Source organism: Colletes latitarsis, unplaced genomic scaffold (genome assembly GCF_051014445.1).
Source record: "Colletes latitarsis isolate SP2378_abdomen unplaced genomic scaffold, iyColLati1 scaffold0006, whole genome shotgun sequence".
Classification (NCBI taxonomy): Eukaryota; Metazoa; Arthropoda; class Insecta; order Hymenoptera; family Colletidae; genus Colletes; species Colletes latitarsis.
This window is the reverse complement of record NW_027488366.1, coordinates 37537099-37563956: the sequence shown is the minus strand read 5'-3', so window position 1 is coordinate 37563956 and position 26858 is coordinate 37537099. Positions and strand designations below refer to the sequence as shown.

The 26858-nt window shown below is 42.6% G+C and overlaps 1 protein-coding gene across 1 annotated transcript; it reads left to right on the top strand.

The window, feature by feature from the left end:
• Positions 1-5926: 5926 nt before the first annotated feature.
• Positions 5927-9785, top strand: LOC143350581 (uncharacterized). The gene is made up of 2 exons (XM_076782658.1): positions 5927-6999; positions 9698-9785. The coding sequence occupies exons 1-2, from the start codon at positions 5927-5929 to the stop codon at positions 9783-9785; spliced, it is 1161 nt and encodes a 386-aa protein (XP_076638773.1).
• Positions 9786-26858: the final 17073 nt, after the last annotated feature.

Below are 26858 nucleotides of genomic sequence, written 5' to 3'. Positions count from 1 at the left end.
AATATTGATCGTGGCCTTGTTTAATTGTCTGTTTCTGTGTGGTACCACAATATTACGAGATTCAAACCAGAAGAAGACCAGGATCTGGCCAACAAGAATGTGAAATATGCGATTGTATGAGCCAAATGAGGGCAAATCCCAGACCTAACCCAGACATAGCATGCGTTATCCTCTAAAATATTGATCGAAACCGGGTTTAATCGACTGTTCCAGTGTGGTACCACATTACTACGTGATCCAAACTCAGAAAAAACCCAGGATCTGGCCAACAAGTGTGCGAAATATGCGAAAGTATGATTCTGATGAGAGCATATCCCAGACTTAACCCAGACCTAACATCCGTTATCCTCTAAAATATTGATCGGCACCAGGTTTAATCGACTGTTTCAGTGTGGTACCACATTACTACGTGAGACACACCAGAAGAAACCCAGGATCTGCTCAAAAAGTATGCGAAGAATGCGAAAGTATGAGTCTGATGAGGGCAAATCCCGGACCTAACCCAGACCTAGCATGCGTTATCCTCTAAAATATTGCTCGTGGCCTGATTTAATTGTCAGTTTCTGTGCGGTACCACAATACTACGTGATGCAAACCAGGAGAAGACCAGGATCTGTTCAACAACTATGTGAAGAATGCGAAAGTATGAGCCAAATGAGGGCAAATCCCAGACCTAACCCAGACATAGCATGCGTTATCCTCTAAAATATTGATCGAAACCGGGTTTAATCGACTGTTCCAGTGTGGTACCACATTACTACGTGATCCAAACTCAGAAAAAACCCAGGATCTGGCCAACAAGTGTGCGAAATATGTGAAAGTATGATTCTGATGAGAGCATATCCCAGACCTAACCCAGACCTAACATCCGTTATCCTCTAAAATATTGATCGGCACCAGGCTTAATCGACTGTTTCAGTGTGGTACCAAATAACTACGTGCTCCAAACCATACAAAGCCCAGGATCTGGCTAACAAATATGCGAGCAATGCGAAAGTATGAGCCTGATGAGGGCATAACCCAGGCCTAACCCAGACCAAACCGGTGTTATCCTCTAAAATATTGATCGAAACTAGGTTTAATTGACTGTTTCAGTGTGGTACCATATTACTACGTGATCCAAACCAGAAAAAACCCATGATCTGGTCAACAAGTGTGCGAAATATGCGAAAGTATGAGCCTGATTAGGGCAAGTCGTAAACCTAACCCAGACCTAACATGCGTTATCCTCCAAAATATTGATCGAGACCAGGCTTAATCGACACTTTCAGTGTGGCACCACATCACTACGTAATACAACACGGAAAAGGTCCAGGATCTGTTCAACAAGTATGTGAAGAGTGCGAAAATATGAGTCTGACGAGGGCAAATCCCAGACCTAGCATGCGTTATCCCCAAAAATATTGATCGAAGCCGCGTTTATTCGACTGTTCCAGTGTGGGACCACATTACGACCTGATTCAAACCAGAAAAAATCCAGGATCTGTTCAACAAGTATGTGAAGAATGCGAAAGTATGAGCCCGATGAGGGCAAATGCTAGACCTAACCCAGACCCAACATGCGTTATCCTCTAAGATATTCATCAAGACCAGGCTTAATCAACAGTTTCAGTGTGGTACCACATTACTACGTGATCCAAACCAGAAAAAACCGAGGATCTGTTCAACAAGAATGTGAAGAACGCGAGAGTATGAGTCTGATGAGGGCAAATCGCAGACCTAACCCAGACCTAGCATGCGTTATCCTCTAAAATATTGATCGTTGCCAGGCTTAATTGACTGTTTCTGTGTGGTACCATTTTATTACGTGATGCAATCCAGAAAAGGACCAGGATCTGGCCAACATGAATGCGAAATATGCGATTGCATGAGCCTGATCAGGGCAAATCCCAGACCTAACCTAGACCTAACATGCGCTATCCTCTAAAATATTGATCGCAACCGCGTTTAATCGACTGTTCCAGTGTGGTACCACATTACTGCCTGATCCAAACCAGAAAAAAACCCAGGATCTGGCCAAAAAGTGTGCGAAATATGCGATTGCATGAGCCTGTTGAGAGCAAATCCTAGACCTAACCTAGACCTAACATGCGTCATCCTGTAAAATATTGATCGAAACCGGGTTTAATGGACTGTTCCAGTGTGGTACCATATTACTACCTGATCCAAACCAGAAAAAACCCAGGATCTGGCCAACAAGTGTGTGAAGAATGCGAAAGTATGAGCCTGATGAGGGCTAATACCAGACCTAACCCAGACCTAACATGCGTTATGCTCTAAAGTATTGATCGAAGCCAGGTATAGTCGACTGTTTTAGTGTGGTACCATATTACTACCTGATCCAAACCAGAAAAAACCCAGGATCTGTTCAACATATTTGTTAAAAATGCGAAAGTCTGATCTTGAATCCAAATGATCGCAAATCCCAGACCTAACCCAGACCTATCATGCGTTATCCTCTAAAATATTCATCGAAACCAGGTTTAATCGACTCTTTCAGTGTGGTACCTCATTACTACCCGATCCAAACCAGAAAAAGCCCAGGATCTGGCCAACAAGTATGCGAATTATGCGAAAGTATGAGCCTGATGGGAGCAAATCCCATGCCTAACCTAGACCTTACATGCGTTTTCCTCTATAATGTTGATCGAATCCAGGTTTAATCGACTGTTTTAGTGTGGTACCACATTGCTACGTGATCCAAACCAGAAAAAACCCAGGATCTGCTCAAAAAGTATGTGATGATTGCGAAAGTATGAGCGAAATGAGGGTAAATCCCAGACCTAACCCAAACCTAGCATGCGTTATCCTCTAAAATATTGATCGAGACCAGGATTCATCGACTGTTTTAGTGTGGTACCACATTACTACGTGATCCAAACCAGAAAAAACCCAGGATCTGTTCAACAAGTACGTGAAGAATGCGAAAGTGTGAGCCTGATGAGGGCAAGTCCCAGAACTAACCCAGACCTAACATGCGTTATCCTCTAAAATATTGATCGGAAATAGGTTTAATTGACTGTTTCAGTGTGGTACCGCATTACTACGTGTTCCAAACCAGAAAAAATCCACGATCTGGCCAACACGTTAGTTAAAAATGCGAAAGTATAAGCCAAATGAGGGCAAATCCCAGACCTAACCCAGACCTAGCATGCGTTATCCTCTAAAATATTGATCGAAACCGGGTTTAATCGACTGTTCGAGTGTGGTACCACATTACTGCCTGATCCAAACCAGAAAAAACACAGGATCTGGCCAACAAGTGTGCGAAATATGCGAAAGTATGAGCCTGATGAGGGCAAGTCCCAAACCTAACCTAGACCTAACATGCGTTATCCTCTAAAATATTGATCGAAACCGGGTTTAATCGACTGTTCCATTGTGGGACCACATTACTACCTGATCCAAACCAGAAAAAACCCAGGATCTGTCCAACAAGTGTGCGAAATATGCGAAATTATGAGCCTGATGAGGGCAAGTCCCAAACCTAACAGTAGGTGAGAAAGGGGAGTTCTGGACAGGGGGCTCCGAGGGTGGTGCGGGGAGTGGGGAGATTGGGGTTGAGGGAGGGTGGGGGAGGGGGCCTGTGCGCCGGAGTGGGGGGCCCGTGGTGGGTCCGTGGGGGGGGGACGCAGTCGGAGTGGGAGGTCGGTAACTATTACCGACAGTCGATAATTGGTATCTACGTTCGGTAATTAGTATCTATGGTTGGTAATTAGTATTTATGGTCGGTAATTAGTATCAACGATCGATAATTGATATTAAGGGCTGGTAATTAGCAGAGGTTAGAAAATGAAAGAGGGTAATTGCCTGGTATCGATAAAAAGGGAAGGGGGGATAAAAGAGATGCGTCTGGTAAAAAGAAGTGGTAATTATCAAAGGTAATTATCAGAGGTCGATAAAGAGGAGGTGGGGAAAGAAATTAGACGTCTTTTGACTATTTCGAAATTTTATTCCACAAAAATTAAATACAGTTTTTACTTTTAATTATTAATGGCATCATATAAAATGTTATCCAGCGCATATGCCAACAGCTCGCAATCTACAGGCGAATTTTTATCGTATTATTCACGAAGGATTTTGTCTGCATCACGTTTACGCATAATACTATTGCGTTTTAAAATATTTGTAAATTCTTGGTATTTCTCACCAACATAGTGCGCATTTTGGCATAGCCACGAATATGCATGCTCGATGCACTGTTCCAGTTCGAATAAAAACAATAGAGTTGTCGGTTTCATATACATGCAAGCATCATGCAATTTCACTTGTACAATGTTCATATCACGCATTGCAACAACCGTAAGCACCAAATCACAAATTGATAACGATGTTGGAGAAGGAGCTGATAGCACATGTTGTTTGATGTCCTCGCGTTTCCGAATAAACACCATCCATATTGAGTAAGACAGCAACAATTTATTTCCTCGAGTATCGCCAAGTATAATTTCCACGGTGGATACAGGTCCTACACCGATTGCAATATCCAAATACTTGTATGCTGTGGATGTGAGGGCAAACCTCCTTCCCAGTATATGAGGCGTTGAATGCTGTTTCTTGCTACTGTTACATGTAGAAAAGTAAATAAAGAATAAAAGGTAAGTAATGACAATAAGTAATAACAATAAGAAAAAATGGATAAGAAAAAATGGTGATAATAATACTTACTCATTACTTGTGCATGCTGTATCGCAAGGAATGCAATAATTCATTTTTTCAGAAAAAATTTGAACGTAGAATTCAATAGATAATGTTTCACGACGATACTATCAAACGAGTGTGAATATTGTGCAGCACTTAAATGCAACGTTGCATCATATATATCAGGGAAGCGGGTGGCGCGTAGTGGGGGGACGAATTTTTTATATCATACGTTCTTCTTCTGCGAAAAGTGCAACTTTTGCAAAAATGTCTTTTAGATTATCTTGAACACGTCTAAACATGCAACTTCTGCAAAGCGTATAACATTACATTCGCAGGATGATGCAAACAAATAATATTCTTCGCGACATAGATCATTTGTGGGGAAGGAGGAATTTTTTATATCACGTGTTCTTCTTCTGTGAAAAGTGCAACTTTTTGCAAAAATTGTTTTTTAGATTACCTTGAACATGTCGAAACATGCACTTCTGCAAAGCGTATAACATTACACACGAATTGTGCGAGCTATTGGGGTCCTAATCATTTTACGTACACGCTATTCATATTCTTATTTTATGTCGCATGTTCTTCTTCTGCGAAGAGCGCAACGTTTTTTTTGCAAGACGTTTTAGATTACACTGAACACGTGCAAAAACGCAACTTCTGCAAAACGTATACATTGCATTCACAGGCAAAGAATTCTGTAACATATATATATGGAGACCCTTACCATGGGAAAGAAATTAGATACCATGTTTTGATGATTTAAAAATATGATATATTTATTAAAGCAATGAATAATTATGTTACAAAACATTACTTTTGTGGATCCACGAATTGTGCGAGTTATTGAGCCCCAACCATTTTACGTACACGTTGTTCCCCTTCTTACGCAATACTTTTTCAACTAGATACACGTCGGAATTTGCAACGCGTTGCAACTCGTGTTCGATCCATGAATTGTGCGAGTTATTGAACCCCAACCATTTTTACGTACACGTTGTTCCCCCTTCTTACTATTTTATGTTACATGTTCTTCTGCGAAAAGCGCAACTTTTTTGCAAGGTGTTTTAGATTACACTGAACATGTGCAAAAAACGTATACAATACATTTGTGGATGAACACGCGCAAAAAACACAACCTCTGCAAAACCTATAACAGCGCATTCGCGGACACAGATTTCTGTAATATATCGCGAGCATCACCGAAAGTATCATCGAGAACAGTGATTTTTTGTAATATATCGTATGCATCACTATACACATTAACACAAAAGACGACAGTATGGATCATCAAGAGCAGGAGCTGTACGAGCAAGCCGCTCAATTAAGGTCGATGGAAGAATACAATTTATGGGAACATCGATTTGGCGATTATCTCGATTCGTTGGAGGAACAAAGCCGAATCAAGAGACTGCGACTCTCAATCGGTGAAAAACAATCATTGATTGCTCGTATCGCTAGATTAGAAAGTCTAAAAGATTCGACACGCAATCGATTTGTACATGCGGGTGCTGGACATAGTGCAAGACTCAGATGGCGTGAAATTGATACAGCTTTCGTTAACCGTATATTGACCGGTGCAGTGATAAATTCTAACCACATAGAACCTCGCAATTTTCTCGAAGATGCGAGGGATATTGTAGTCGATCATGTGCGAAACATTGTGCTGAAACATGATAGTGTAAAAATAAATACTATACTTAATGGTGAATTTGTTGCTGGTAACAAATGTGCAAACAAAAGTGTTAACACGAAAAATTGTGAACTTTTTCGCTTGTCTGACCTACGCGAATGGTATGATTTACGTGTCATCGAACCCATTCTAGCATCCTTAGACGAATTTCAGGAACGCGATAGTGGGTGGGCGCTGTCGCGGATACTGAATTTAATTGTTAATGTAAATAAATATATGCCAATGCATGCAGGATGTGCCATACAATTACCGCGAGAGGTACGACTAAAGAAAGCAGTAATCAATGTATGCTCGACGGACAATGCATGTTTTGCGTGGTCGGTGGTGGCCGCTCTGTATCCAGCCGAAAGTCACGTATCTCTCGCATCGTCATATCCTCATTATACAACAGTGTTGAATATCCAGGATATTGAATTTCCAATGACATTGAACCAAATTAAAAAGTTTGAACATATCAACAACATCTCCATCAATGTCTATACCATTGAGAATAAGAAGGTGTTACCAATACGAGTCACCGATAAGAAGATGGAAAGACATGTAAATTTGTTGTATTTAGAAGGAGCAAACGACGTGGGACATTTCACATGGATTAAGAACTTATCTCGCCTCGTATGCACACAATTGAGTAAACATAATGGCAGGAAATACTTTTGTGATAGGTATGTATATAATAAATCTTTTAAATATTTTATGTTAGATAAAAATTATGCCTCTTATTGCAGATGCTTACACTACTTTAGTTCGAATGAGAAGCTGAAAGCTCACACCATGGATTGTGAGAAGATGAACGATTGTGCAATCATATTGCCAAATGATGATTGCAGTAAGTGGCTCAGCTTCAGCAACTACAACAGGAAAGAGCGTGTTCCGTTTATCGTGTATGCCGATCTGGAATGCATCCTGGAGAAAACGGATACTGATCGAGAAGCGTCAAGATACACGTACCAGCATCATCGAGTATTTAGCGTGGGATATTATGTGCGGTGCTCGTACGACGACTCGTTATCTACGTTTCAATGTCGTCGCGATCCTGATTGCGTATCATGGTTTGTGAGACAACTTCAAGATTTGTCACATCGTGTAAAGTCCATCTTATCGACCAATGTACCCATGGAAAATTTATCAGCTGAACAATTACGAAATTTTAATACGGCAACACACTGCCATATATGCGAAACACCGTTTACGCGAGATGATATGCGAGTACGCGATCATTGCCACTTAACCGGTCAGTACAGAGGTCCTGCACATTCAAATCACAATCTAAATTATAAAGACGCATTTGCCATCCCTATAGTCTTTCACAATTTATCCGGTTATGATTCATATTTTATTATCAAGGAGATAGCCACAGCATTTGAGGGTGATGTCACTGTATTGCCGATAACAAAAGAGAAGTACATTTCATTTACAAAATACGTTGAAAACGCGAATGAAGAATCAAACTCGCGCAAGCGCATAAAATTGCAATTCATCGATTCATTTAAATTTTTAAATACAAGTCTCGAGAAATTGGTATCTTTTCTTAGTAAAGATAAACTTGAAATTACACGGTCCGAGTTTCAAAAATTATCTGCGGAAGATTTTGATTTATTGACGCGAAAAGGGGTGTTTCCATACGAGTACATTGACTGTATTGAAAAGTTGGACCAATCATGTTTACCATCACGCAATTCATTTTACAGTTCCTTAACTGGCGATACAGTATCCGAAAACGACTACGCACACGCTGTCAACGTGTGGAAGCGGTTCTCCATTGAAACGCTCGGCGAGTATAGCGATTTGTATCTGAAGACGGATGTCTTGCTGTTGGCTGATATTTTTGAAAATTTTCGCAATAGTTGCATCGCAAGTTATGGACTCGACCCCGCGCACTATTATACTTTGCCTGGTTTTACATGGGATGCCATGCTGAAGCATACACGTATCAATTTCGAACTTCTTACCGATATCGACATGGTCCTATTTATCGAACGTGGTATACGTGGTGGTTTGAGTCAATGTTCCAACAGACGCGCACGAGCCAACAACAAATACACGCAGTCGCACGATCCATCGCAACCGTCGTCATATTTAATGTATTTCGATGTAAATAATTTGTACGGCTGGGCAATGTGTCAACCATTACCATGTGCCAATTTTCAGTGGGTCAACAACAAAGATGTAGATGTAATGACCGTAGCGTTAGACTCATCGACGGGGTATATTTTGGAAGTCGATCTGGAGTATCCGCAACATCTGCATGATTCACACACTGACCTACCGTTCTGCCCAACACATGATAAACCGCCTGGCAAGCGTCAGGAGAAGCTCCTCGCAACTCTATACGATAAGAAGCGTTACGTAATACACTATCGCAATCTGCAGCAATGTATTCGTCACGGCCTTCGCGTAACTGAAGTTCACCGCGTATTACAGTTTTCCCAATCCCCATGGCTTCGCGATTACATCGAACTAAATACAAAGTTCAGAACTCTTGCTACAAACGATTTTGAGAAAAATTTATATAAGTTAATGAATAATGCAGTGTTTGGTAAAACCATGGAGAATGTGCGCAATCATGTAGATGTCAAATTAGTAACGAAATGGGGAGGGAGATACGGTGCAGAGGCACTAATCGCTAAACCAAATTTCCACAGTCGCAGGATATTTTCGGAAAACCTAGTTGCGATCGAACTGCATAAATTGTTCGTAAAATTTAACAAACCAATCTATGTGGGCATGTGTATACTAGATATATCTAAGATTTGTTTGTATGAATTCCATTACGATTACATGTTACCCACACATAGGAATAAATGTAAAATTATGTATACCGATACAGACAGTCTAATCTATCACATCGAGTGTGACGATATTTATGAACTTATGATACGCGATATTACCCGCTTTGACACGAGCGATTATCCCACAGATAATCGATATGGTATTCCGCTTGCTAATAAGAAGGTACCAGGTTTAATGAAAGATGAAAATAATGGTGCGATTATGACGGAATTTGTTGGATTGAGAGCGAAAATGTATGCCATACAAGTCGATGGTAAGAAAGATACGAAAAAGGTGAAAGGTGTCAAGAGTAATGTTGTAGCGCGAACTATAACATTTGATGATTATGTGCAATGTTTGATGGGTGAGGTTGAAAAGATTTGTCACCAATCGTGTATAAGATCCATGTTGCATGAAGTGTACACGGTATCAGAAACAAAAATTGCTTTGAGTCCAAACGATGACAAACGATATATTGTACCATATTCAACCAAGACGCTGCCGTGGGGGCATTATAAAATACCGCTTTAGACATACCAATATACATATGTTTGTAACACCATAAAAGATCCAAGAATGCAAAGTTTGCAGAATGCTGTGGGGAGAAACCATAAAAGATCCAAGAACGCAAAGTTTGCAGAATGTTGTGGGAGAAGCTGAAGGCATACAATTCTACTAATGTTGGCAGATACGAGCGAGTACCACTCCCATTCCTAAGAAGACCAAGTCCTCCCCCACTCGAGTAATGCACTATACAGGGTGTCCCGTAAATAGTGTAAGAGCCGGAAATGTGGGGTAGCTGAGACGATTCTGAACAACAATTTCCTTTGCAAAAATGTCGGATGGAGCTTCGTCTTTGAATTATTAACGAAAAACACTGACGAATCACGACACGCGCCTGCCGCGCGCTCAGGGCCGTCCGAACTAAGAGAGCCACCGTGTCGGGTAGGTAGCAAGATGTGCATCGGAGATACGTCGAGGAACGAATACAAATAATTAAAAATACTACCACCGCAACTGTTACCTCTGCGGATTGGATAAATCAGCCAGCTAAATCGAATTTATTAATTATTTGTATTCGCTGTTTCCAAGGAAGAAGGAATAAAATGTGGGAAGATGCTCTCGGAATTTTTAGGAAATTAATTCTTCGCACCTGAATGACGCTTCTCGCCAGAGTGTGTTAAAATTAAAATGAGAATTATATTCAGAAAATTAAAATAAATACGGTAAGAACCATTTGTAATCGTTTGTTATTAAAAACTGTACTGGAAAAGCAGGCTGGATTTGTGCGTACCGAAACATTCTTCGCATGCAAGGGGTTAATAGAGAATTAATTGAAATTCGCCTTACCCATTTACTTGCAAGTTGCAATAGGGCCGGTTAGTGCACCCCTGTCAATCATGGAAAGGTCGAAGACCCCAATAAAAATCAGCTGATGGGACGGCCCGGTCACTGCACTCGCTTCTTACCCCGAAAACACTTCGCAGCACGGTCACTAACACTTTTCACTTTTACATTTTCGGGGTAAGAAGCGGGTGCAGTGACCGGGCCGTCCCATCAGCTGTTTTTTATTGAGGTCTTCGACCTTTCCGTGATCGACAGGAGTGCACTAACCGGGCCTTATTGTCAGCGCAGCAGAGCAACTTGCTAGTAAATGGGTAAGTCGAATTTCAATTATTTCTCTATTAAAGCCTTTGCATTCGAGGAATGTTTCGGTATGCACAAATCCAGTTTGCTTTTCTTGTACAGTTTTTAATAACAAACGATTACAAATGGTTCTTACCGTATTTATTTTAATTTTCTGAAAATAATTCTTATTTTAATTTTAACACACTCTGGCGAGAAGCGTCACTCAGGTGCGAAGAATTAATTTCCTAAAAATTCCGAGAGCATCTTCCCACATTTTATTTCTTCTTTCTTGGAAACAGCGAATACAAATAATTAATAAATTCGATTTAGCTGGCTGATTTATCCAATCCGCAGAGGTAACAGTTGCGGTGGTAGTATTTTTAATTATTTGTATTCGTTCCTCGACGTATCTCCGATGCACATCTTGCTACCTACCCGACACGGTGGCTCTCTTAGTTCGGACGGCCCTGAGCGCGCGGCAGGCGCGCGTCGTGATTCGTCAGTGTTTTTCGTTAATAATTCAAAAACGAAGCTCCATCCGACATTTTTGCAAAGGAAATTGTTGTTCAGAATCGTCTCAGCTACCCCACATTTCCGGCTCTTACACTATTTACGGGACACCCTGTATAAAGAGTTGTACGACCAGTCCATACCATTTATAGCCGAAAGTGATTTCATAAATTTTTTTACATAAAAATAAAAAAATTGTTTAATAATGGTTGCAGACAAGTGGGTCGAAGGTATGTAAAACAGAAATAATTTTTATCACATTAGTTTGTATCATATTTTAACAATCGATTACAAAATATAATATTCTAATATGAACATTCTCGCCCCCCACACAGCAAGAGGTAGCGCAGCTGGGACTCGTCCATATGCGGAAGCCGTCTTACTTTCAGTAAGATACAATGTTATTAATAAGAGACACTGCATATGGGGAGGCAAGTGCTATAGGCGGAGGCGGGAGCCATACCGTATCTGCAAGGAATGCCTAGACGCGCTGCCAAGCTATGAAAATATTGAGTATGACAAAGAGCCGACACATATTTTGGTAACGTCGTCGATGTTTGATGGCCGTTATAGTATATTATATTGTGGTAAATGCGGTACACAAATATATAAACTTGCCGATCCACTACATTGTATGGGGTGCGTTGCAGCAATTAAAAAAATCCCGCTCTACAAAATCTCGAGGCAGGCAGTAATAATTTGCGACAATTTATATTAATAATTTTTATATTTTTTCATTCATTTTTTCATTATATATTTTTATTTATATTTTTACATAATTTTTATATTTCTTATTCATTTTTCAATATATATATTTTTTATTTATATTTTTTATGTAATTTTTATATTTCTTATTCATTTTTCAATATATATATATTTTTTATTTATATTTTCATGTAATTTTTATATTTTTTATTCATTTCATTATATATATATTTTTTATGTATGTAATTATGGTATGTAATAAAAGAATTTATATATACATGGTTTCTCTACACATCTCCCTCACCCCAATTTGTTATTAATTTTACATTAGGAAAAGTTCACAGTAAAAAAAAAAAAAAAAAAAAAAAAAAAAATTATTTCTGATATTTCAACCACTCGCTGTATAATTTAACATTTTTGTAAAACACAAGTCTTTTCATGGTTGTTGGATTACAATGTATTAGCACAATCGAGATTTTTCAAACACTTGATATCTTCGTAATCGACATCAATGGTTTTAGATTTATTCTAAAGTTCATAATTTTATAAAAAGATACATTTATATCCAATATTTCAACCATAACTAATAAGTACATGTTTTTCAGAAGCTTGCAAAAACATTAAAAGATTTTTAGACATATTCTGAAAGTTCATAATTTTATAAAAATTTCTAGGAAGGAGGAGGATGGGGAAATTAGATGTATTTTTTAAATGACATAAATTGATTCAAAAAGATACATTTATTTCCAATATTTTAACCACCAATTGCATAATTTAAATACATTTTGCAAATCAAAAAAGGTACATTTATTTTTGATATTTTAACCACCAATTGTATAATTTAAATACATTTTGCATAGCGCATGTCTTTTTATGGTTACCACATCGCCATGTGTTTGCACAATCAAGATTTTTTAAGCATTCAATATCACCATAATCAGCATCGATGTTCTCAGCATTAATATGTTCAGCCACCATGTTGGTTAACCAATCACGCTTTTGAAGCCCTTTAACATAGACGATTGGGTTTGACTCATCTACTATTGCCGATGTAATAAGCATTTTGCTCATGCTGTAGGGTATAAAACCGTCGTCCCACGACAGTCCGTGATGATTCTTCGTCACCCAAGTAGCTCGTGATTTATCGGGCGCAGATAATAAACACCATGAATATGGACTTTGGAAGATATAATGCGCTAGAGTGCTTCCTTTTTTCAACACTGCCACTTCCTTTACAACAAACTCTGTGTCGCTAACGAATCCTTGTATGTCGACAAATGTTGGTACCATCATGAAAATATCTTTGAAACTATGTTGCAATGCGGCGTGTCCGCCTGTTATATATATATATTACAAACATTGCTGATGTTACAGTTTATGTAATCTTGCGCACAACGTTGGACAGGGGACAGTATTCGACAACACGATCATGTAAAATAAGACAATAGGCGGTAGTATTTGCTGGCACGTTTTCTTTACAATCAAATTCTATTCGCACATCTATGGTAGCGCTCTTGATTGATTCGTTCTGTCTCGAACAATCGATGACTACAAACGGTCCATACAACGAAAAGTTCTCCCTGTTGCAAAGCGTTTCGTAACAGTCGTATCCATAATAAGCTTTACGAAAACGTGCATACATATAAAAAAGAATAGCATATCTGTTTTTATCAAAATCAAGATTCAAGTCATCATATGGATAAAAGTCAGAGTTTAGATACAGTTTCACATTGGTCAAGTTACATTCATCGAAATTGCTGGCATCTTTAGACATGTTATTCTTCCGACCAGTCTGCAGCGCAAAAATGACGTATCGCGGCTTCTCCAGCTGAGTTGCAGTTTTAACAGCCCACGAATGTTTTGTTGTACTTTGCAATAATGGGTACTCATACAGGTCCCACGAACGAAAACTCATGCTTAAGTATTGTCCGCTTTCCAAAATCCGCAACATCGATAGTTTATTCGTATCATTCAGTATAATGCGCGGCATTCGCCACTGTATCTTTAGTAATTCGATCTCCGGCTCCAGCGCGGAATTTGCAATGATGCAGTTGCTATCATTGCGAGCGCGTATAAGAATGAGTTCATGTCGAGCGTTGACTACTATACGCTTGTAATCTTCGCAAAACCCCAACAGCATATTGAGTGGTACACAAAAGTTAAAGTAACCTGTCGGTATGTTTGATTGTGCGGCCCATCCAGCATTCCGTAAAATTAACGATTTGTCATATGTTGAGGACACAAATGTTTTGATGGTACTTGTTATCCCAACGTTTCTGTTACGATCGATCTCCACACCATTGAGTTCATATCGAATTTCATCAAACATAAACGCAACACAATTATTTCCGAGGAATGCATCCAACTCATTGTTTGGCTTCTTTACTATGAATCTTCCTTCAACGTATAGAAAGCTCTCACATGGTAGCGTGTATAAATCCTGCTGTTGTATAGGTATTCGTATCTCATCGTTGTGTCCAAACGTTGTGTTGGCGTATGGGTTGTATGTGTGAGTCTCAATCTTGACAATGCGATCATCAAAGATCGGTTCGCTTCCAATGTTTAAGATATTAGTCATTTCGTACAACAAAACCCAACGATTTCAGAAATTCAACATTCGATGCAGTAAGTTTTGTGGGTGATCGAATTGTCCTCTCGCCTGATGGTTTTAGACAGTCAATATTCGATACAGTGTGGTGTGCAAGCGATTGAATTGTCTTCTCTTTATTTTCATGCGTCGTCTGTTTCACTTGCTCCCCTTCGTTCAGCACAAGCATCTCCTACTACAGTCGTTGTCTCCGCACATGCAATCGAACGGTGATCTGTTCCCCTCGAAAATCGAGCAATTGATCGTCTTGATTCACAACGCGAATCGTCAAATCCGAAATGCTTCGTGCAGTAATCGGAAGGTAAATGATCTGTGTTGGTCTTTCCGATATCTTATATCCTGGTGGAACGGTAGGCGAAAACTCATGTATCGTGTGCGCACACTTGTTATTGCTGTAAGTGCCAGCTGTCACGTTGCATTCAATGCGAATGATATTTACATTCATTATATTGATTGATGTATCCGATTCGTGCCATTTTCGTGGTTGTAGCACCCGATTCGTTGAAAACCCCAGTAACGAGCCAATAGTATTGGGTTTGGTAAAATTTATGCTATAATTACACCTGATTTCGCTCTTCATCGTATTGTTGTTAGCTCTAAGCATCAAGGGCGGGTTCCCTTCATTATCCCATGAAAGCGATCGTTGCAAATACATGTGAATGTCGTCCAGCTCATAAGATCCCTCGGGAATAATGATTTCCTTATCATCATTATCATAGTAAAATTTATTATTTGACAAATTTACATTCGATATTGTGTAATATGTTTCAAAGTCCATAAGACCGAGTTCGTAATCACCATTGCTCAAATCGATGGCTGGAAAATAGCTTACTGCGAGAATACTATTTTGCCCGGTGAGCGTTAGCGTCAACGACATATTCCAACGGATACTGGAGTTAAAGCGTACAATGATTATCCTTAAATTGATTGTCAACTGTCAGCAGAAACTGTAAACACAGCTGTCCACAATTGCTTTGATTATAACGCTGATAAGGCATGTGATTATACTCAATTACACTATTCTTCAAATATTGTATCAGTTCCCTCGGTGGTTGAAGATTGCCAAAACTATCAAAATATATGGCGCATGTTCCCCGTTTTGCGTATGCCACCCAATGAGTACCTGGTCCCTCAACAGTATCCAAATTTACGATCCCGTTCTCATTCCTGCGTACCCCATCTGTTGGTAAAGTATTGCGCATAAAAATACCTCTGAAATATGGAATACGCATACGTTTTGCCAGTTGCTGCAGTTGTATGTTTGTGGTTACACCTTCAGGCATTTTAATTTTGACTTTTTTTTTTTCCTCTTTGAGACTCCTCGCCCGCATTTGTATGGCGCGAGATAAAGTCCGCGACCTTCCATGACGAGATTATGACGTTTCATTTCTTCTAGCTGGCGATGCATTGCCTTCTTATCGTTCACAGCCTTTGCGACTCCTGCCGCCCCTCCAACCAATAAGCCAAGAACCCCCAATAATGGTAAAATCGGTAGGATACCGCCACGTTTCGCCGTTGGAAGTATTCGCTTCTTCACAGCACTCTTTTTTTTCTTTTTCAAACCCATGCCGAATTTTGTTTTGGCCTTCATAGCCGCCCAAACGGTTGTAGCAGCAGCCTTTTCCCCGAGACTGGAATCTCTCGCAGTAATGCGTTCTCGTGCTTTTGCTGCTAGGATGTTGTCAGCTGCGTGTCGTTTTACGAGATCGTTATTTTGTGAATACGCTATATCATGCTCGCGACATGCAGCATCCAGCGGATTGATACCTTGATCGCCTCGCGCCAAACGTTTCTCTAAATGTGTTCCGGGGCCACAAAACTGATAACCTGGAATATGTAATTCAATCGGAAGTGTGTTTATAACGCGATTTAATAGACCTTTCCCAATTTTTGCTGACATTCGTCCCAGTTGTTTATCGATGGTGGTGGTAGACAGTCAATGTGTGTTCTGCTGACTCGACAGGTTATATTTGAATACTGATTGTTTCGGCTCTATGCATCGCTATAAATAGACCAGCACTCTTTCGAAAGTATCTTCATTTGTATAATGCTGATAAAATATGCAGTTCATACGCCAATCACCTATGATCAAAGTGACTAATCTAGACAAAAAGATACAGTCTGAGAAAGAGTTACGCAAACATGGAAATATGCTGCCGGCCTCTATACGTGGTATCATCTGCGGTCCATTGAATTGTGGCAAAACGAACGTGTTGATTAGTTTGTTAGAAAGTCCGCACGGTGGTCATTTCGAAAACGTATACGTGTACTCGAAATCGTTGCACCAACCGAAATATCGATATCTAGAAAATATATTCTCATCGATAGACGAAATTGGTTATTTTACATTTTCGAATAACAGCGATGTCGTTCCGCCGAGCGATGCACTTCCGAATTCCATTTTTATCTTTGATGATGTGGCATGTGATAAGCAAAACGTGGTAAGAGAATACTTTGCAATGGGTAGGCACTCGGACGTTGACTGTTTCTATCTTTGTCAGACATATGCAAAGATACCGAAGCATCTGATACGCGACAACGCGAACCTGCTGATCATGTTCAAACAAGATGGTACAAATCTAAAACATGTATACAACGATCATGTTAACACTGACATGTCATTTGAGAATTTCTGCAAATTGTGTACCGCTTGTTGGCAAGAAAAATATGGATTTGTAGTGATTGATAAAGACAGCGCATTATGGAATGGTCGCTATAGAAAGGGATTTAATGACTTTGCAATATCATAACATGTTCAGTTATTTCCGATACGTTGACAAAGCAGTGTTCCAACATGAGCAACAATATTGAAGATTGTGAGAGGATAACGAAACAGATTGCGAGAACGAGTGATTTGATTCGCAAAAAGTATCGTGAATTGAAAACTGGTAAAATTGAGGAAGAGATTGCGCTGGAAAAACACTTTAAGCCTGTTACTGAACCGTTGAAAACAATTGTTGATAACGCGACAAAAAATTATGATCTATACAATAATACAGATATCGGAAGCGAACCATTAGCCACTCCGAATATCAAAGAATTGGATAAAACACAATCAAATTACTGGCTAAATCTTTCGAAACCACTAAAAATAAAAAAACCAAGATTAAGCAGTTTACTCGATATGAATCCCATGATTTCTACACCGGCCTCTACATCGATTAAGACGATGCCAACAATAAAAAGCTCAGCAAGTTTACCCGATACGAATCTGATGGCCTCTACACCGATTAAGATAGTACCAACAATAAAAACCTCAGCAAGATTAAGCAGTTTACCTGGTATGAATACGATGACCTCTATACCGATTAAAACAACACCAGCAACAAAAAGCTTAGGAAACGAAGATACTTTTGAAAGTCCAAAAAGCTTAGCAAACGAAGATGTTTTTGAAAGCCCAAAAAGCAGTTTCTCAACATCTGTTCGAAGTCGGTTGCAAACGTCGGAAGGTGAAAAAACGTTGCGGAATCACCTAGGTCCGCTGAATCAAAAATACATCGCGCCTGTATTACGTGGAGACATAGAGGTTGGTATGGATCATGTGTATGGTGTTTATCTCGGTAATGATGGACCGATACTCGGTAATAAACATGTTGATGTGGACAATGCCGATAACATAATTATCGATGGCATACGATATTCTGGTACACCCGGTCTTTATGAATTGATATTTAAGAAAATTCCAGATAACGACATTTATACTGAGGCTGATGAATGCAAATATAGGGACATACTACTGACAACGAGTGCACATAAGTACAAGCATGATTCGTATGGTAAAACATTAGGCAACAAAGGATACAAGTATAACTATGTAATCAAGCCTTTATTGAAAGATAGAAAAGTTGGAAAGGGTGTACCAAGCTCGATGAGATTAACCAGCAACAAGATTGAATACGTTCATTGGAATGATCCTAACGAACTCGTAGATCGGCTTCGATTGCTCGAGGCTTCGCGTCAAGCTGGTCACAATGCTCACGATAATGAGATGTTATCGATTATCGAGGAACTTCGCGAGGCAGAGCTCATTATAAATTAAGCTGCACTTTGACGATAGAATCAATCATTATCAAAATGCCAATCAACAAGTTTGGGTCATCGTTTGGAACAATGGAATCATACTATCGCTGGAATGGAGTAGTGAGAAATTATGTGCGCAACAACGCTCTATGTATTGTCGGTGCCGATTATGATGCAAAGGCGCGCAAGATTCGTCGAGTAGCACCACCTGTAGAGGATGGTGACGCTATCAACAAACTATACTTGCAAGAAAACATGACATTTATAAAAAATCGACAAGATGAATTCGACAAGAAGATGATCATGTTTCAAGATTACGTTCAGAATTTGAAAGATCAACTGAATCACTTGGAGAGGGATATTATCGAATTCCGAAATCAAATGCATCAATAGCTGGATGTTAGGACGTTGGAACGTTGGGACGTTGGAACGTTGGGACGTTGGGGCGTTGGGATGTTGGGACACTGAGATGTTGGAGCGTTGAGGTGTTGGGGTGTTGGGGACGTTGGGGTGTTGAGACGTTGAACATTGATTGATAAGACGTGTGCGTTAGATCTTCGCGTTAGTGGCGAGTCATTCATGGCCGAGAAGAAAACCTCCAGTATCGAGAAACGATGTCTTGTGGAAGAATTGCATGCTCCAGCGAGAAGACATTTTCCTCGAAGACGCGTCATAGTACATGGATACGACGACCTATGGCAAGTGGACGTGGTCGAGATGCGACCTTACACGCGATATAACAGAGGCTTCCATTACATACTCAATGTTATCGATGTGCTGAGTAAGCATGCGTGGGCTATACCCCTCAAAACCAAGAATGGAAATGAAGTTTCTACAGCGATCGGGAAGATAATCCGAGACAGTGGGAGGTATCCGAAAAATTTGAAGACCGACAAAGGAAAGGAATTTTACAACGCAAATATGCAAAAACTTTTGTCAAAATGCACCATAAATCATTATTCAACGTATTCGGTGATGAAGGCGTCAGTCGTCGAGCGGTTCAATCGTACACTCAAAAACGATATGTGGAAACTGTTTACACTTAATGGAAATTATAAATGGATTGAATCGCTGCAGCATCTCATATCAAATTACAACGCGCGAAAGCATCGAACTATCGCTATGCGACCAATTGATGTTACACCAACAAACGCTGCTAAGCTCTTAACAATGGCGTATAATCATATAAAAATTGCCGCTCCTGCACGATTCAAAGTGGGAGATGCAGTACGCGTGAGCAAATTCAAGACAATTTTTGAAAAAAGTTACACACCGAATTGGAGCACTGAAATATTTACAATCGCCGAGGTACAGAAAACTAATCCTGCAACGTATCTGCTGAAAGATATTTATGAAAAACCAATTCCTGGAGGATTCTGCGAACACGAGTTGCAACGAGTTTTTTTTTTTTTTTTTTTTTTTTTTTTTTTTTTTGTCGTGGGGAAAATCTTCGAAAGACTCCCTCCCACCTCCTTGGGGAGAGGTGGGAGGGGTGTGTGGGATTCCCCGCGCCCGTACAACGACAGGCGCGGGACCTACCCACTAAAAACCCCACGGTGACCCTTCGGCACGCTTTGGGAGGATACCGGGAATCGCTCGAAGCATTCTTCCGGTATCCTCCCCGTGCCCGCGCTTTCGCGCCCATCCCCCGGGGGGACAATCGGTCCCCCCAGTAGACACACTGCCTCATAGCGGCGGGACGGGGCCACTCCATCCCGCCGCTATCCGTCCCGGGGCCGCGTTTAGTGGCGGCTGCGAGCCCCAACTCGCAACCGCCCGCGACCCCGTTTCCACCCCTCGGCGGCCGGGCGTTCATGGCCGCGCCAGACCGCCGAGGGTGCCTCCCCTTGCGTCGGACCGGTAGGGGGAGGCACTCCTACCCCCAACCGGTCCGACCCGGCGCCGCCTGGCGGGAGGAGGGTCCCCTCAGGACCCCCCTCCCAGCCTAGGTCATCCGCCACGCCGAGGCGGCCGCCCGCGACGCCTCGCGACCGGGCGACGGCCTCGGGCCACCGCACGAGCGCGAGCTTCAGCGCGCCGCTGAAGCTCGCGCTCCCTCCCCCCCGCCTCCTTCTGCAACATTACGTTCTCGCAGAAGGAGGCCACGGCCCTCCACTTCTCCTCGCTGCCGAGCATGGCGCGCACCACGCCCGGCAGCGAGACATCCCGCCCGACGACGCCGACCAGGACACGGCGCTCCCCCTCCCACGCGGGGCATACCTCCAGGGTATGATCCGCCGTGTCCTGCTCAGCGTCGCAGTGGCAGCAACGCGCCGTCGGCTCCTTCCCTATCCGGCACAGGTATCTTCCGAAGCTGCCATGCCCGGAAAATACCTGTGCCATCCGGTAGGTGAGGCTGCCATGGCCTCTGTCCAGCCACTCCTTCAGGAGTGGCCGAACCGCCCCGACAGTCCGGTGCCCCGCGGTTGGCAGAGCCAGCCGCTCCTGCCACGCGAGCAACACGGACTGCCGGGCCTGGCGCTTCAAATCGCCCCAAGCAGGTTCCTGCCCGCCCGGGACCGCCCCCACCCCCGCGCGACGGTCGACGCGGTGCCGGTACATCACCGCGTGCGACCGCGCGAGCAGGTCCATGGGCGGCATCCCCGCTAGAACCGTCGCCGCCTCATGTGACATGGTCCGATACCCGCGGACGACCCTGAGCGCCATGCGCCTCTGCACCCGACGCAGCATTGTCATGCTGCGCCGGGAGGCAGCCAGGTCGTCCGCCCAGACGGGGGCCCCGTATAGGGCCACCGACTGGAGAGTTGCAACGAGTTGCAAATTCCGACGTGTATCTAGTTGAAAAAGTATTGCGTAAGAAGGGGAATAACGTGTACGTAAAATGGTTGGGGCTCAATAACTCGCACAATTCGTGGATCCATAAAAGTAATGTTTTGTAACATAATTATTCATTGCTTTAATAAATATATCATATTTTTAAATCATCAAAACATGGTATCTAATTTCTTTCCCATGGTAAGGGTCTCCATATATATATATTACAGAATTCAATGCCTGTGAATGCAATGTATACGTTTTGCAGAAGTTGCGTTTTTGCACGTGTTCAGTGTAATCTAAAACGTCTTGCAAAAAAAACGTTGCGCTCTTCGCAGAAGAAGAACATGCGACATAAAATAAGAATATGAATAGCGTGTACGTAAAATGATTAGGACCCCAATAGCTCGCACAATTCGTGTGTAATGTTATGCGCTTTGCAGAAGTTGCATGTTTAGACATGTTCAAGGTAATCTAAAAAACAATTTTTGCAAAAAGTTGCACTTTTCACAGAAGAAGAACACGTGATATAAAAAATTCCTCCTTCCCCACAAATGATCTATGTCGCGAAGAATATTATTTGTTTGCATCATCCTGCGAATGTAATGTTATACGCTTTGCAGAAGTTGCATGTTTAGACGTGTTCAAGGTAATCTAAAAGACATTTTTGCAAAAGTTGCACTTTTCGCAGAAGAAGAACGTATGATATAAAAAATTCGTCCCCCCACTACGCGCCACCCGCTTCCCTGATATATATGATGCAACGTTGCATTTAAGTGCTGCACAATATTCACACTCGTTTGATAGTATCGTCGTGAAACATTATCTATTGAATTCTACGTTCAAATTTTTTCTGAAAAAATGAATTATTGCATTCCTTGCGATACAGCATGCACAAGTAATGAGTAAGTATTATTATCACCATTTTTTCTTATCCATTTTTTCTTATTGTTATTACTTATTGTCATTACTTACCTTTTATTCTTTATTTACTTTTCTACATGTAACAGTAGCAAGAAACAGCATTCAACGCCTCATATACTGGGAAGGAGGTTTGCCCTCACATCCACAGCATACAAGTATTTGGATATTGCAATCGGTGTAGGACCTGTATCCACCGTGGAAATTATACTTGGCGATACTCGAGGAAATAAATTGTTGCTGTCTTACTCAATATGGATGGTGTTTATTCGGAAACGCGAGGACATCAAACAACATGTGCTATCAGCTCCTTCTCCAACATCGTTATCAATTAGTGATTTGGTGCTTACGGTTGTTGCAATGCGTGATATGAACATTCTACAAGTGAAATTGCATGATGCTTGCATGTATATGAAACCGACAACTCTATTGTTTTTATTCGAACTGGAACAGTGCATCGAGCATGCATATTCGTGGCTATGCCAAAATGCGCACCATGTTGGTGAGAAATACCAAGAATTTACAAATATTTTAAAACGCAATAGTATTATGCGTAAACGTGATGCAGACAAAATCCTTCGTGAATATTACGATAAAAATTCGCCTGTAGATTGCGAGCTGTTGGCATATGCGCTGGATAACATTTTATATGATGCTATTAATAATTAAAAATAAAAACTGTATCTAATTTTTGTGGAATAAAATTTCGAAATAGTCAAAAGACGTCTAATTTCTTTCCCCACCTCCTCTTTATCGACCTCTGATAATTACCTTTGATAATTACCACTTCTTTTTACCAGATGCATCTCTTTTATCCCCCCTTCCCTTTTTATCGATACCAGGCAATTACCCTCTTTCATTTTCTAACCTCTGCTAATTACAAGCCGTTAATGTCAATTATCGATCGTTGATACTAATTACCGACCACAAATACTAATTACCAACCATAGATACTAATTACCGACCGTAGATACCAATTATCGACTGTCGGTAATAGTTACCGACCTCCTACCCCGACTGCTCCCCCCCCCCCAACGGACCCACCACGGGCCCCCCACTCCGGCGCACAGGCCCCCTCCCCCACCCTCCCTCACCCTCATCTCACCCCTCCAGCGCAACGCCCTCGGGGCCCCCTGTCCAGAACTCCCCTTTCTCACCCACTCCTAACCCAGACCTAACATGCGTTATCCTCTAAAATATTGATCGAGACCAGGCTTAATCGACACTTTCGGTGTGGTACCACATTACTACGTGATACAACACAGAAAAGGACCAGGATCTGGCCAACAGGAATGCGAAATATGAGATTGCATGAGCCTGATGAGGGCAACTCCCAGACCTAACCCAGACCTACCATGCGTTATCCTCTAAAATATTGATTATGGCCAGGTTTAATTGACTGTTTCTGTGTGGTACCACAATACTACGTGACTCAATCCAGAAGAAGACCAGGATCTGGCCAACAAGAATGCGAAATATGCGATTATATGAGCCTGGTGAGGGCAAATCCCAGACCTAACCCAAACCTAGCATGCGTTATCCTCTAAAATATTGATCGTTGTCAGGCTTAATTGACTGTTACTGTGTGGTACCACATTACTACGTGACACAATCCAGGAAAAGACCAGGATCTGGCCAACAAGAATGCGAAATATGCGATTGCATGAGCCTGATGAGGGCAAATCCCAGACCTAACCTAGAACTGGCATGCGTTGTCCTCTAAAATATTGATCGAAACCAGGTTTAATCGACTGTTTCAGTGTGGTACCACATTACTACCTGATCCAAGCCAGAAAAAACCCAGGATCTGTTCAACAAGTATGTGAAGAATGCGAAAGTATGAGCCCGATGAGGTCAAATCTCAGACCCGCCACAGACCTAACATGCGTTATCCTCTAAAATATTGATCGGGAAACAGGTTTAAACGACTGTTTCATTGTGGTACCGCATTACTACGTGACCCAAACAAGAAAAAGCCCAGGCTCTTGCCAAAAAGTATCCGAAAAATTCGAATGCATGAGCCAGATGAGGGAAAATCCCAGACCTAACGCAGACCTAACATGCGCTACCCTCTAAAATATTGATCGAGACCAGGTTCAATCGACTGTTTCGGCGAGGTACCACATTACTACGTGATCCAAACCAGAAAAAGCCCAGGATCTGGCCAACAAGAATGCGAAATATGCGATTACATGAGCCTGATGAGGGCAAATCCCATGCCTAACCTAGACCTTACATGCGTTATCCTCTATAATATTGATCGAAACCAGGTTTAATCGACTGTTTTAGTGTGGTACCACATTCCTACGTGATCCAAACCAGAAAAAACCCAGGATCTGCTCAAAAAGTATGTGATGATTGCGAAAGTATGAGTCTGATGAGGGCAAATCCCAGACCTAACCCAGACCTAGCATGCGTTATCCTCTAAAATATTGATCGTGGTCAGGCTTAATTGACTGTTACTGTGTGGTACCACATTACTACGTGACACAATCCAGAAAAAGACCAGGATCTGGCCAACAAGAATGCGAAATATGCGATTGCATGAGCCTGATGAGGGCAAATCGCATTACTAACCTGGACCTAACATGCGTTGTCCTCTAAAATATTGGTCGAAACCAGGTTTAATCGACTGTTTTATTGTGGTACTACATTACTACCTGATCCAAACCAGAAAAAACCCAGGATATGGCCAAAAAGTGTGCGAAATATGCGGAAGTATGAGCCAGATTGGCGGGGCTGTTCGGCCGCTCCTGAAGGAGTGGCTGGACAGAGGCCATGGCAGCCTCACCTACCGGCTGGCACAGGTATTTTCCGGGCATGGCAGCTTCGGAAGATACCTGTGCCGGATAGGGAAGGAGCCGACGGCGCGTTGCTGCCACTGCGACGCTGAGCAGGACACGGCGGATCATACCCTGGAGGTATGCCCCGCGTGGGAGGGGGAGCGCCGTGTCCTGGTCGGCGTCGTCGGGCGGGATGTCTCGCTGCCGGGCGTGGTGCGCGCCATGCTCGGCAGCGAGGAGAAGTGGAGGGCCGTGGCCTCCTTCTGCGAGAACGTAATGTTGCAGAAGGAGGCCGCGGGGAGGGAGCGCGAGCTTCAGCGGCGCGCTGAAGCTCGAGCTCGTGCGGTGGCCCGAGGTCGTCGCCCGGTCGCGAGGCGTCGCGGGCGGCCGCCTCGGCGTGGCGGATGACCTAGGCTGGGAGGGGGGTCCTGAGGGGACCCTCCTCCCGCCAGGCGGCGCCGGGTCGGACCGGTTGGGGGTAGGAGTGCCTCCCCCTACCGGTCCGACGCAAGGGGAGGCACCCTCGGCGGTCTGGTGCGGCCATGGACGCCCGGCCGCCGAGGGGTGGAAACGGGGTCGCGGGCGGTTGCGAGTTGGGGCTCGCAGCCGCCACTAAACGCGGCCCCGGGACGGATAGCGGCGGGATGGAGTGGCACCGTCCCGCCGCTATGAGGCAGTGTGTCTACTGGGGGGACCGATTGTCCCCCCGGGGGATGGGCGCGAAAGCGCGGGCACGGGGAGGATACCGGAAGAATGCTTCGAGCGATTCCCGGTATCCTCCCAAAGCGTGCCGAAGGGTCACCGTGGGGTTTTTAGTGGGTAGGTCCCGCGCCTATCGTTGTACGGGCGCGGGGAATCCCACACACCCCTCCCACCTCTCCCCAAGGAGGTGGGAGGGAGTCTTTCGAAGATTTTCCCCACGACAAAAAAAAAAAAAAAAAAAAAATATCCCACACACCCCTCCCACCTCTCCCCAAGGAGGTGGGAGGGAGTCTTTCGAAGATTTTCCCCACGACAAAAAAAAAAAAAAAAAAAAAAATTATGAGCCAGATGAGGGCAAATCCCAGACCTAACCGGTGTTATCCTCTAAAATATTGATCGAAAATAGGTTTAATTGACTGTTTCATTGTGGTACCGCATTACTACGTGATCCAAACAAGAAAAAGCCCTGGGTCTGGCCAACAAGTATGCGAAAAATTCGAATGCATGAGCCAGATGAGGGAAAATCCCAGACCTAACGCAGACCTAACATGCGTTACCCTCTAAAATATTGATCGAGACCAGGTTCAATCGGCTGTTTCAGCGAGGTACCACATTACTACCTGATCCAAAGCAGAAAAAACCCAGGATATGGCCAAAAAGTGTGCGAAATAAGCGGAAGTATGAGCCAGGTGAGGGCAAATCCCAGACCTAACCGGTATTATCCTCTAAAATATTGATCGAGACCAGGTTCAATCGACTGTTTCGGCGAGGTACCACATTACTACGTGATCCAAACCAGAAAAAGCCCAGGATCTGGCCAACAAGAATGCGAAATATGCGATTACATGAGCCTGATGAGGGCAAATCCCATGCCTAACCTAGACCTTACATGCGTTATCATCTATAATATTGATCGAAACCGGGTTTAATCGACTGTTCCAGTGTGGTACCACATTACTACCTGATCCAAACCAGAAAAAACCCAGGATCTGGCCAACAAGAATGCAAAATATGCGATTGCATGAGCCTGATGTGGGCAAATCCCTGAACTATCCTAGACCTAGCATGCGTTATCCTCTAAAATATTGATCGTGGCAAG

Bases quoted from the DNA above. Each gene is read 5' to 3' on its own strand.
- LOC143350581 (XM_076782658.1), top strand. From the start codon at position 5,927: ATGGATCATCAAGAGCAGGAGCTGTACGAGCAAGCCGCTCAATTAAGG. The intron at 7,000-9,697 runs GTATGTATATAA...CAAAGTTTGCAG, and splicing joins AGGAAATACTTTTGTGATAG to AATGCTGTGGGGAGAAACCA.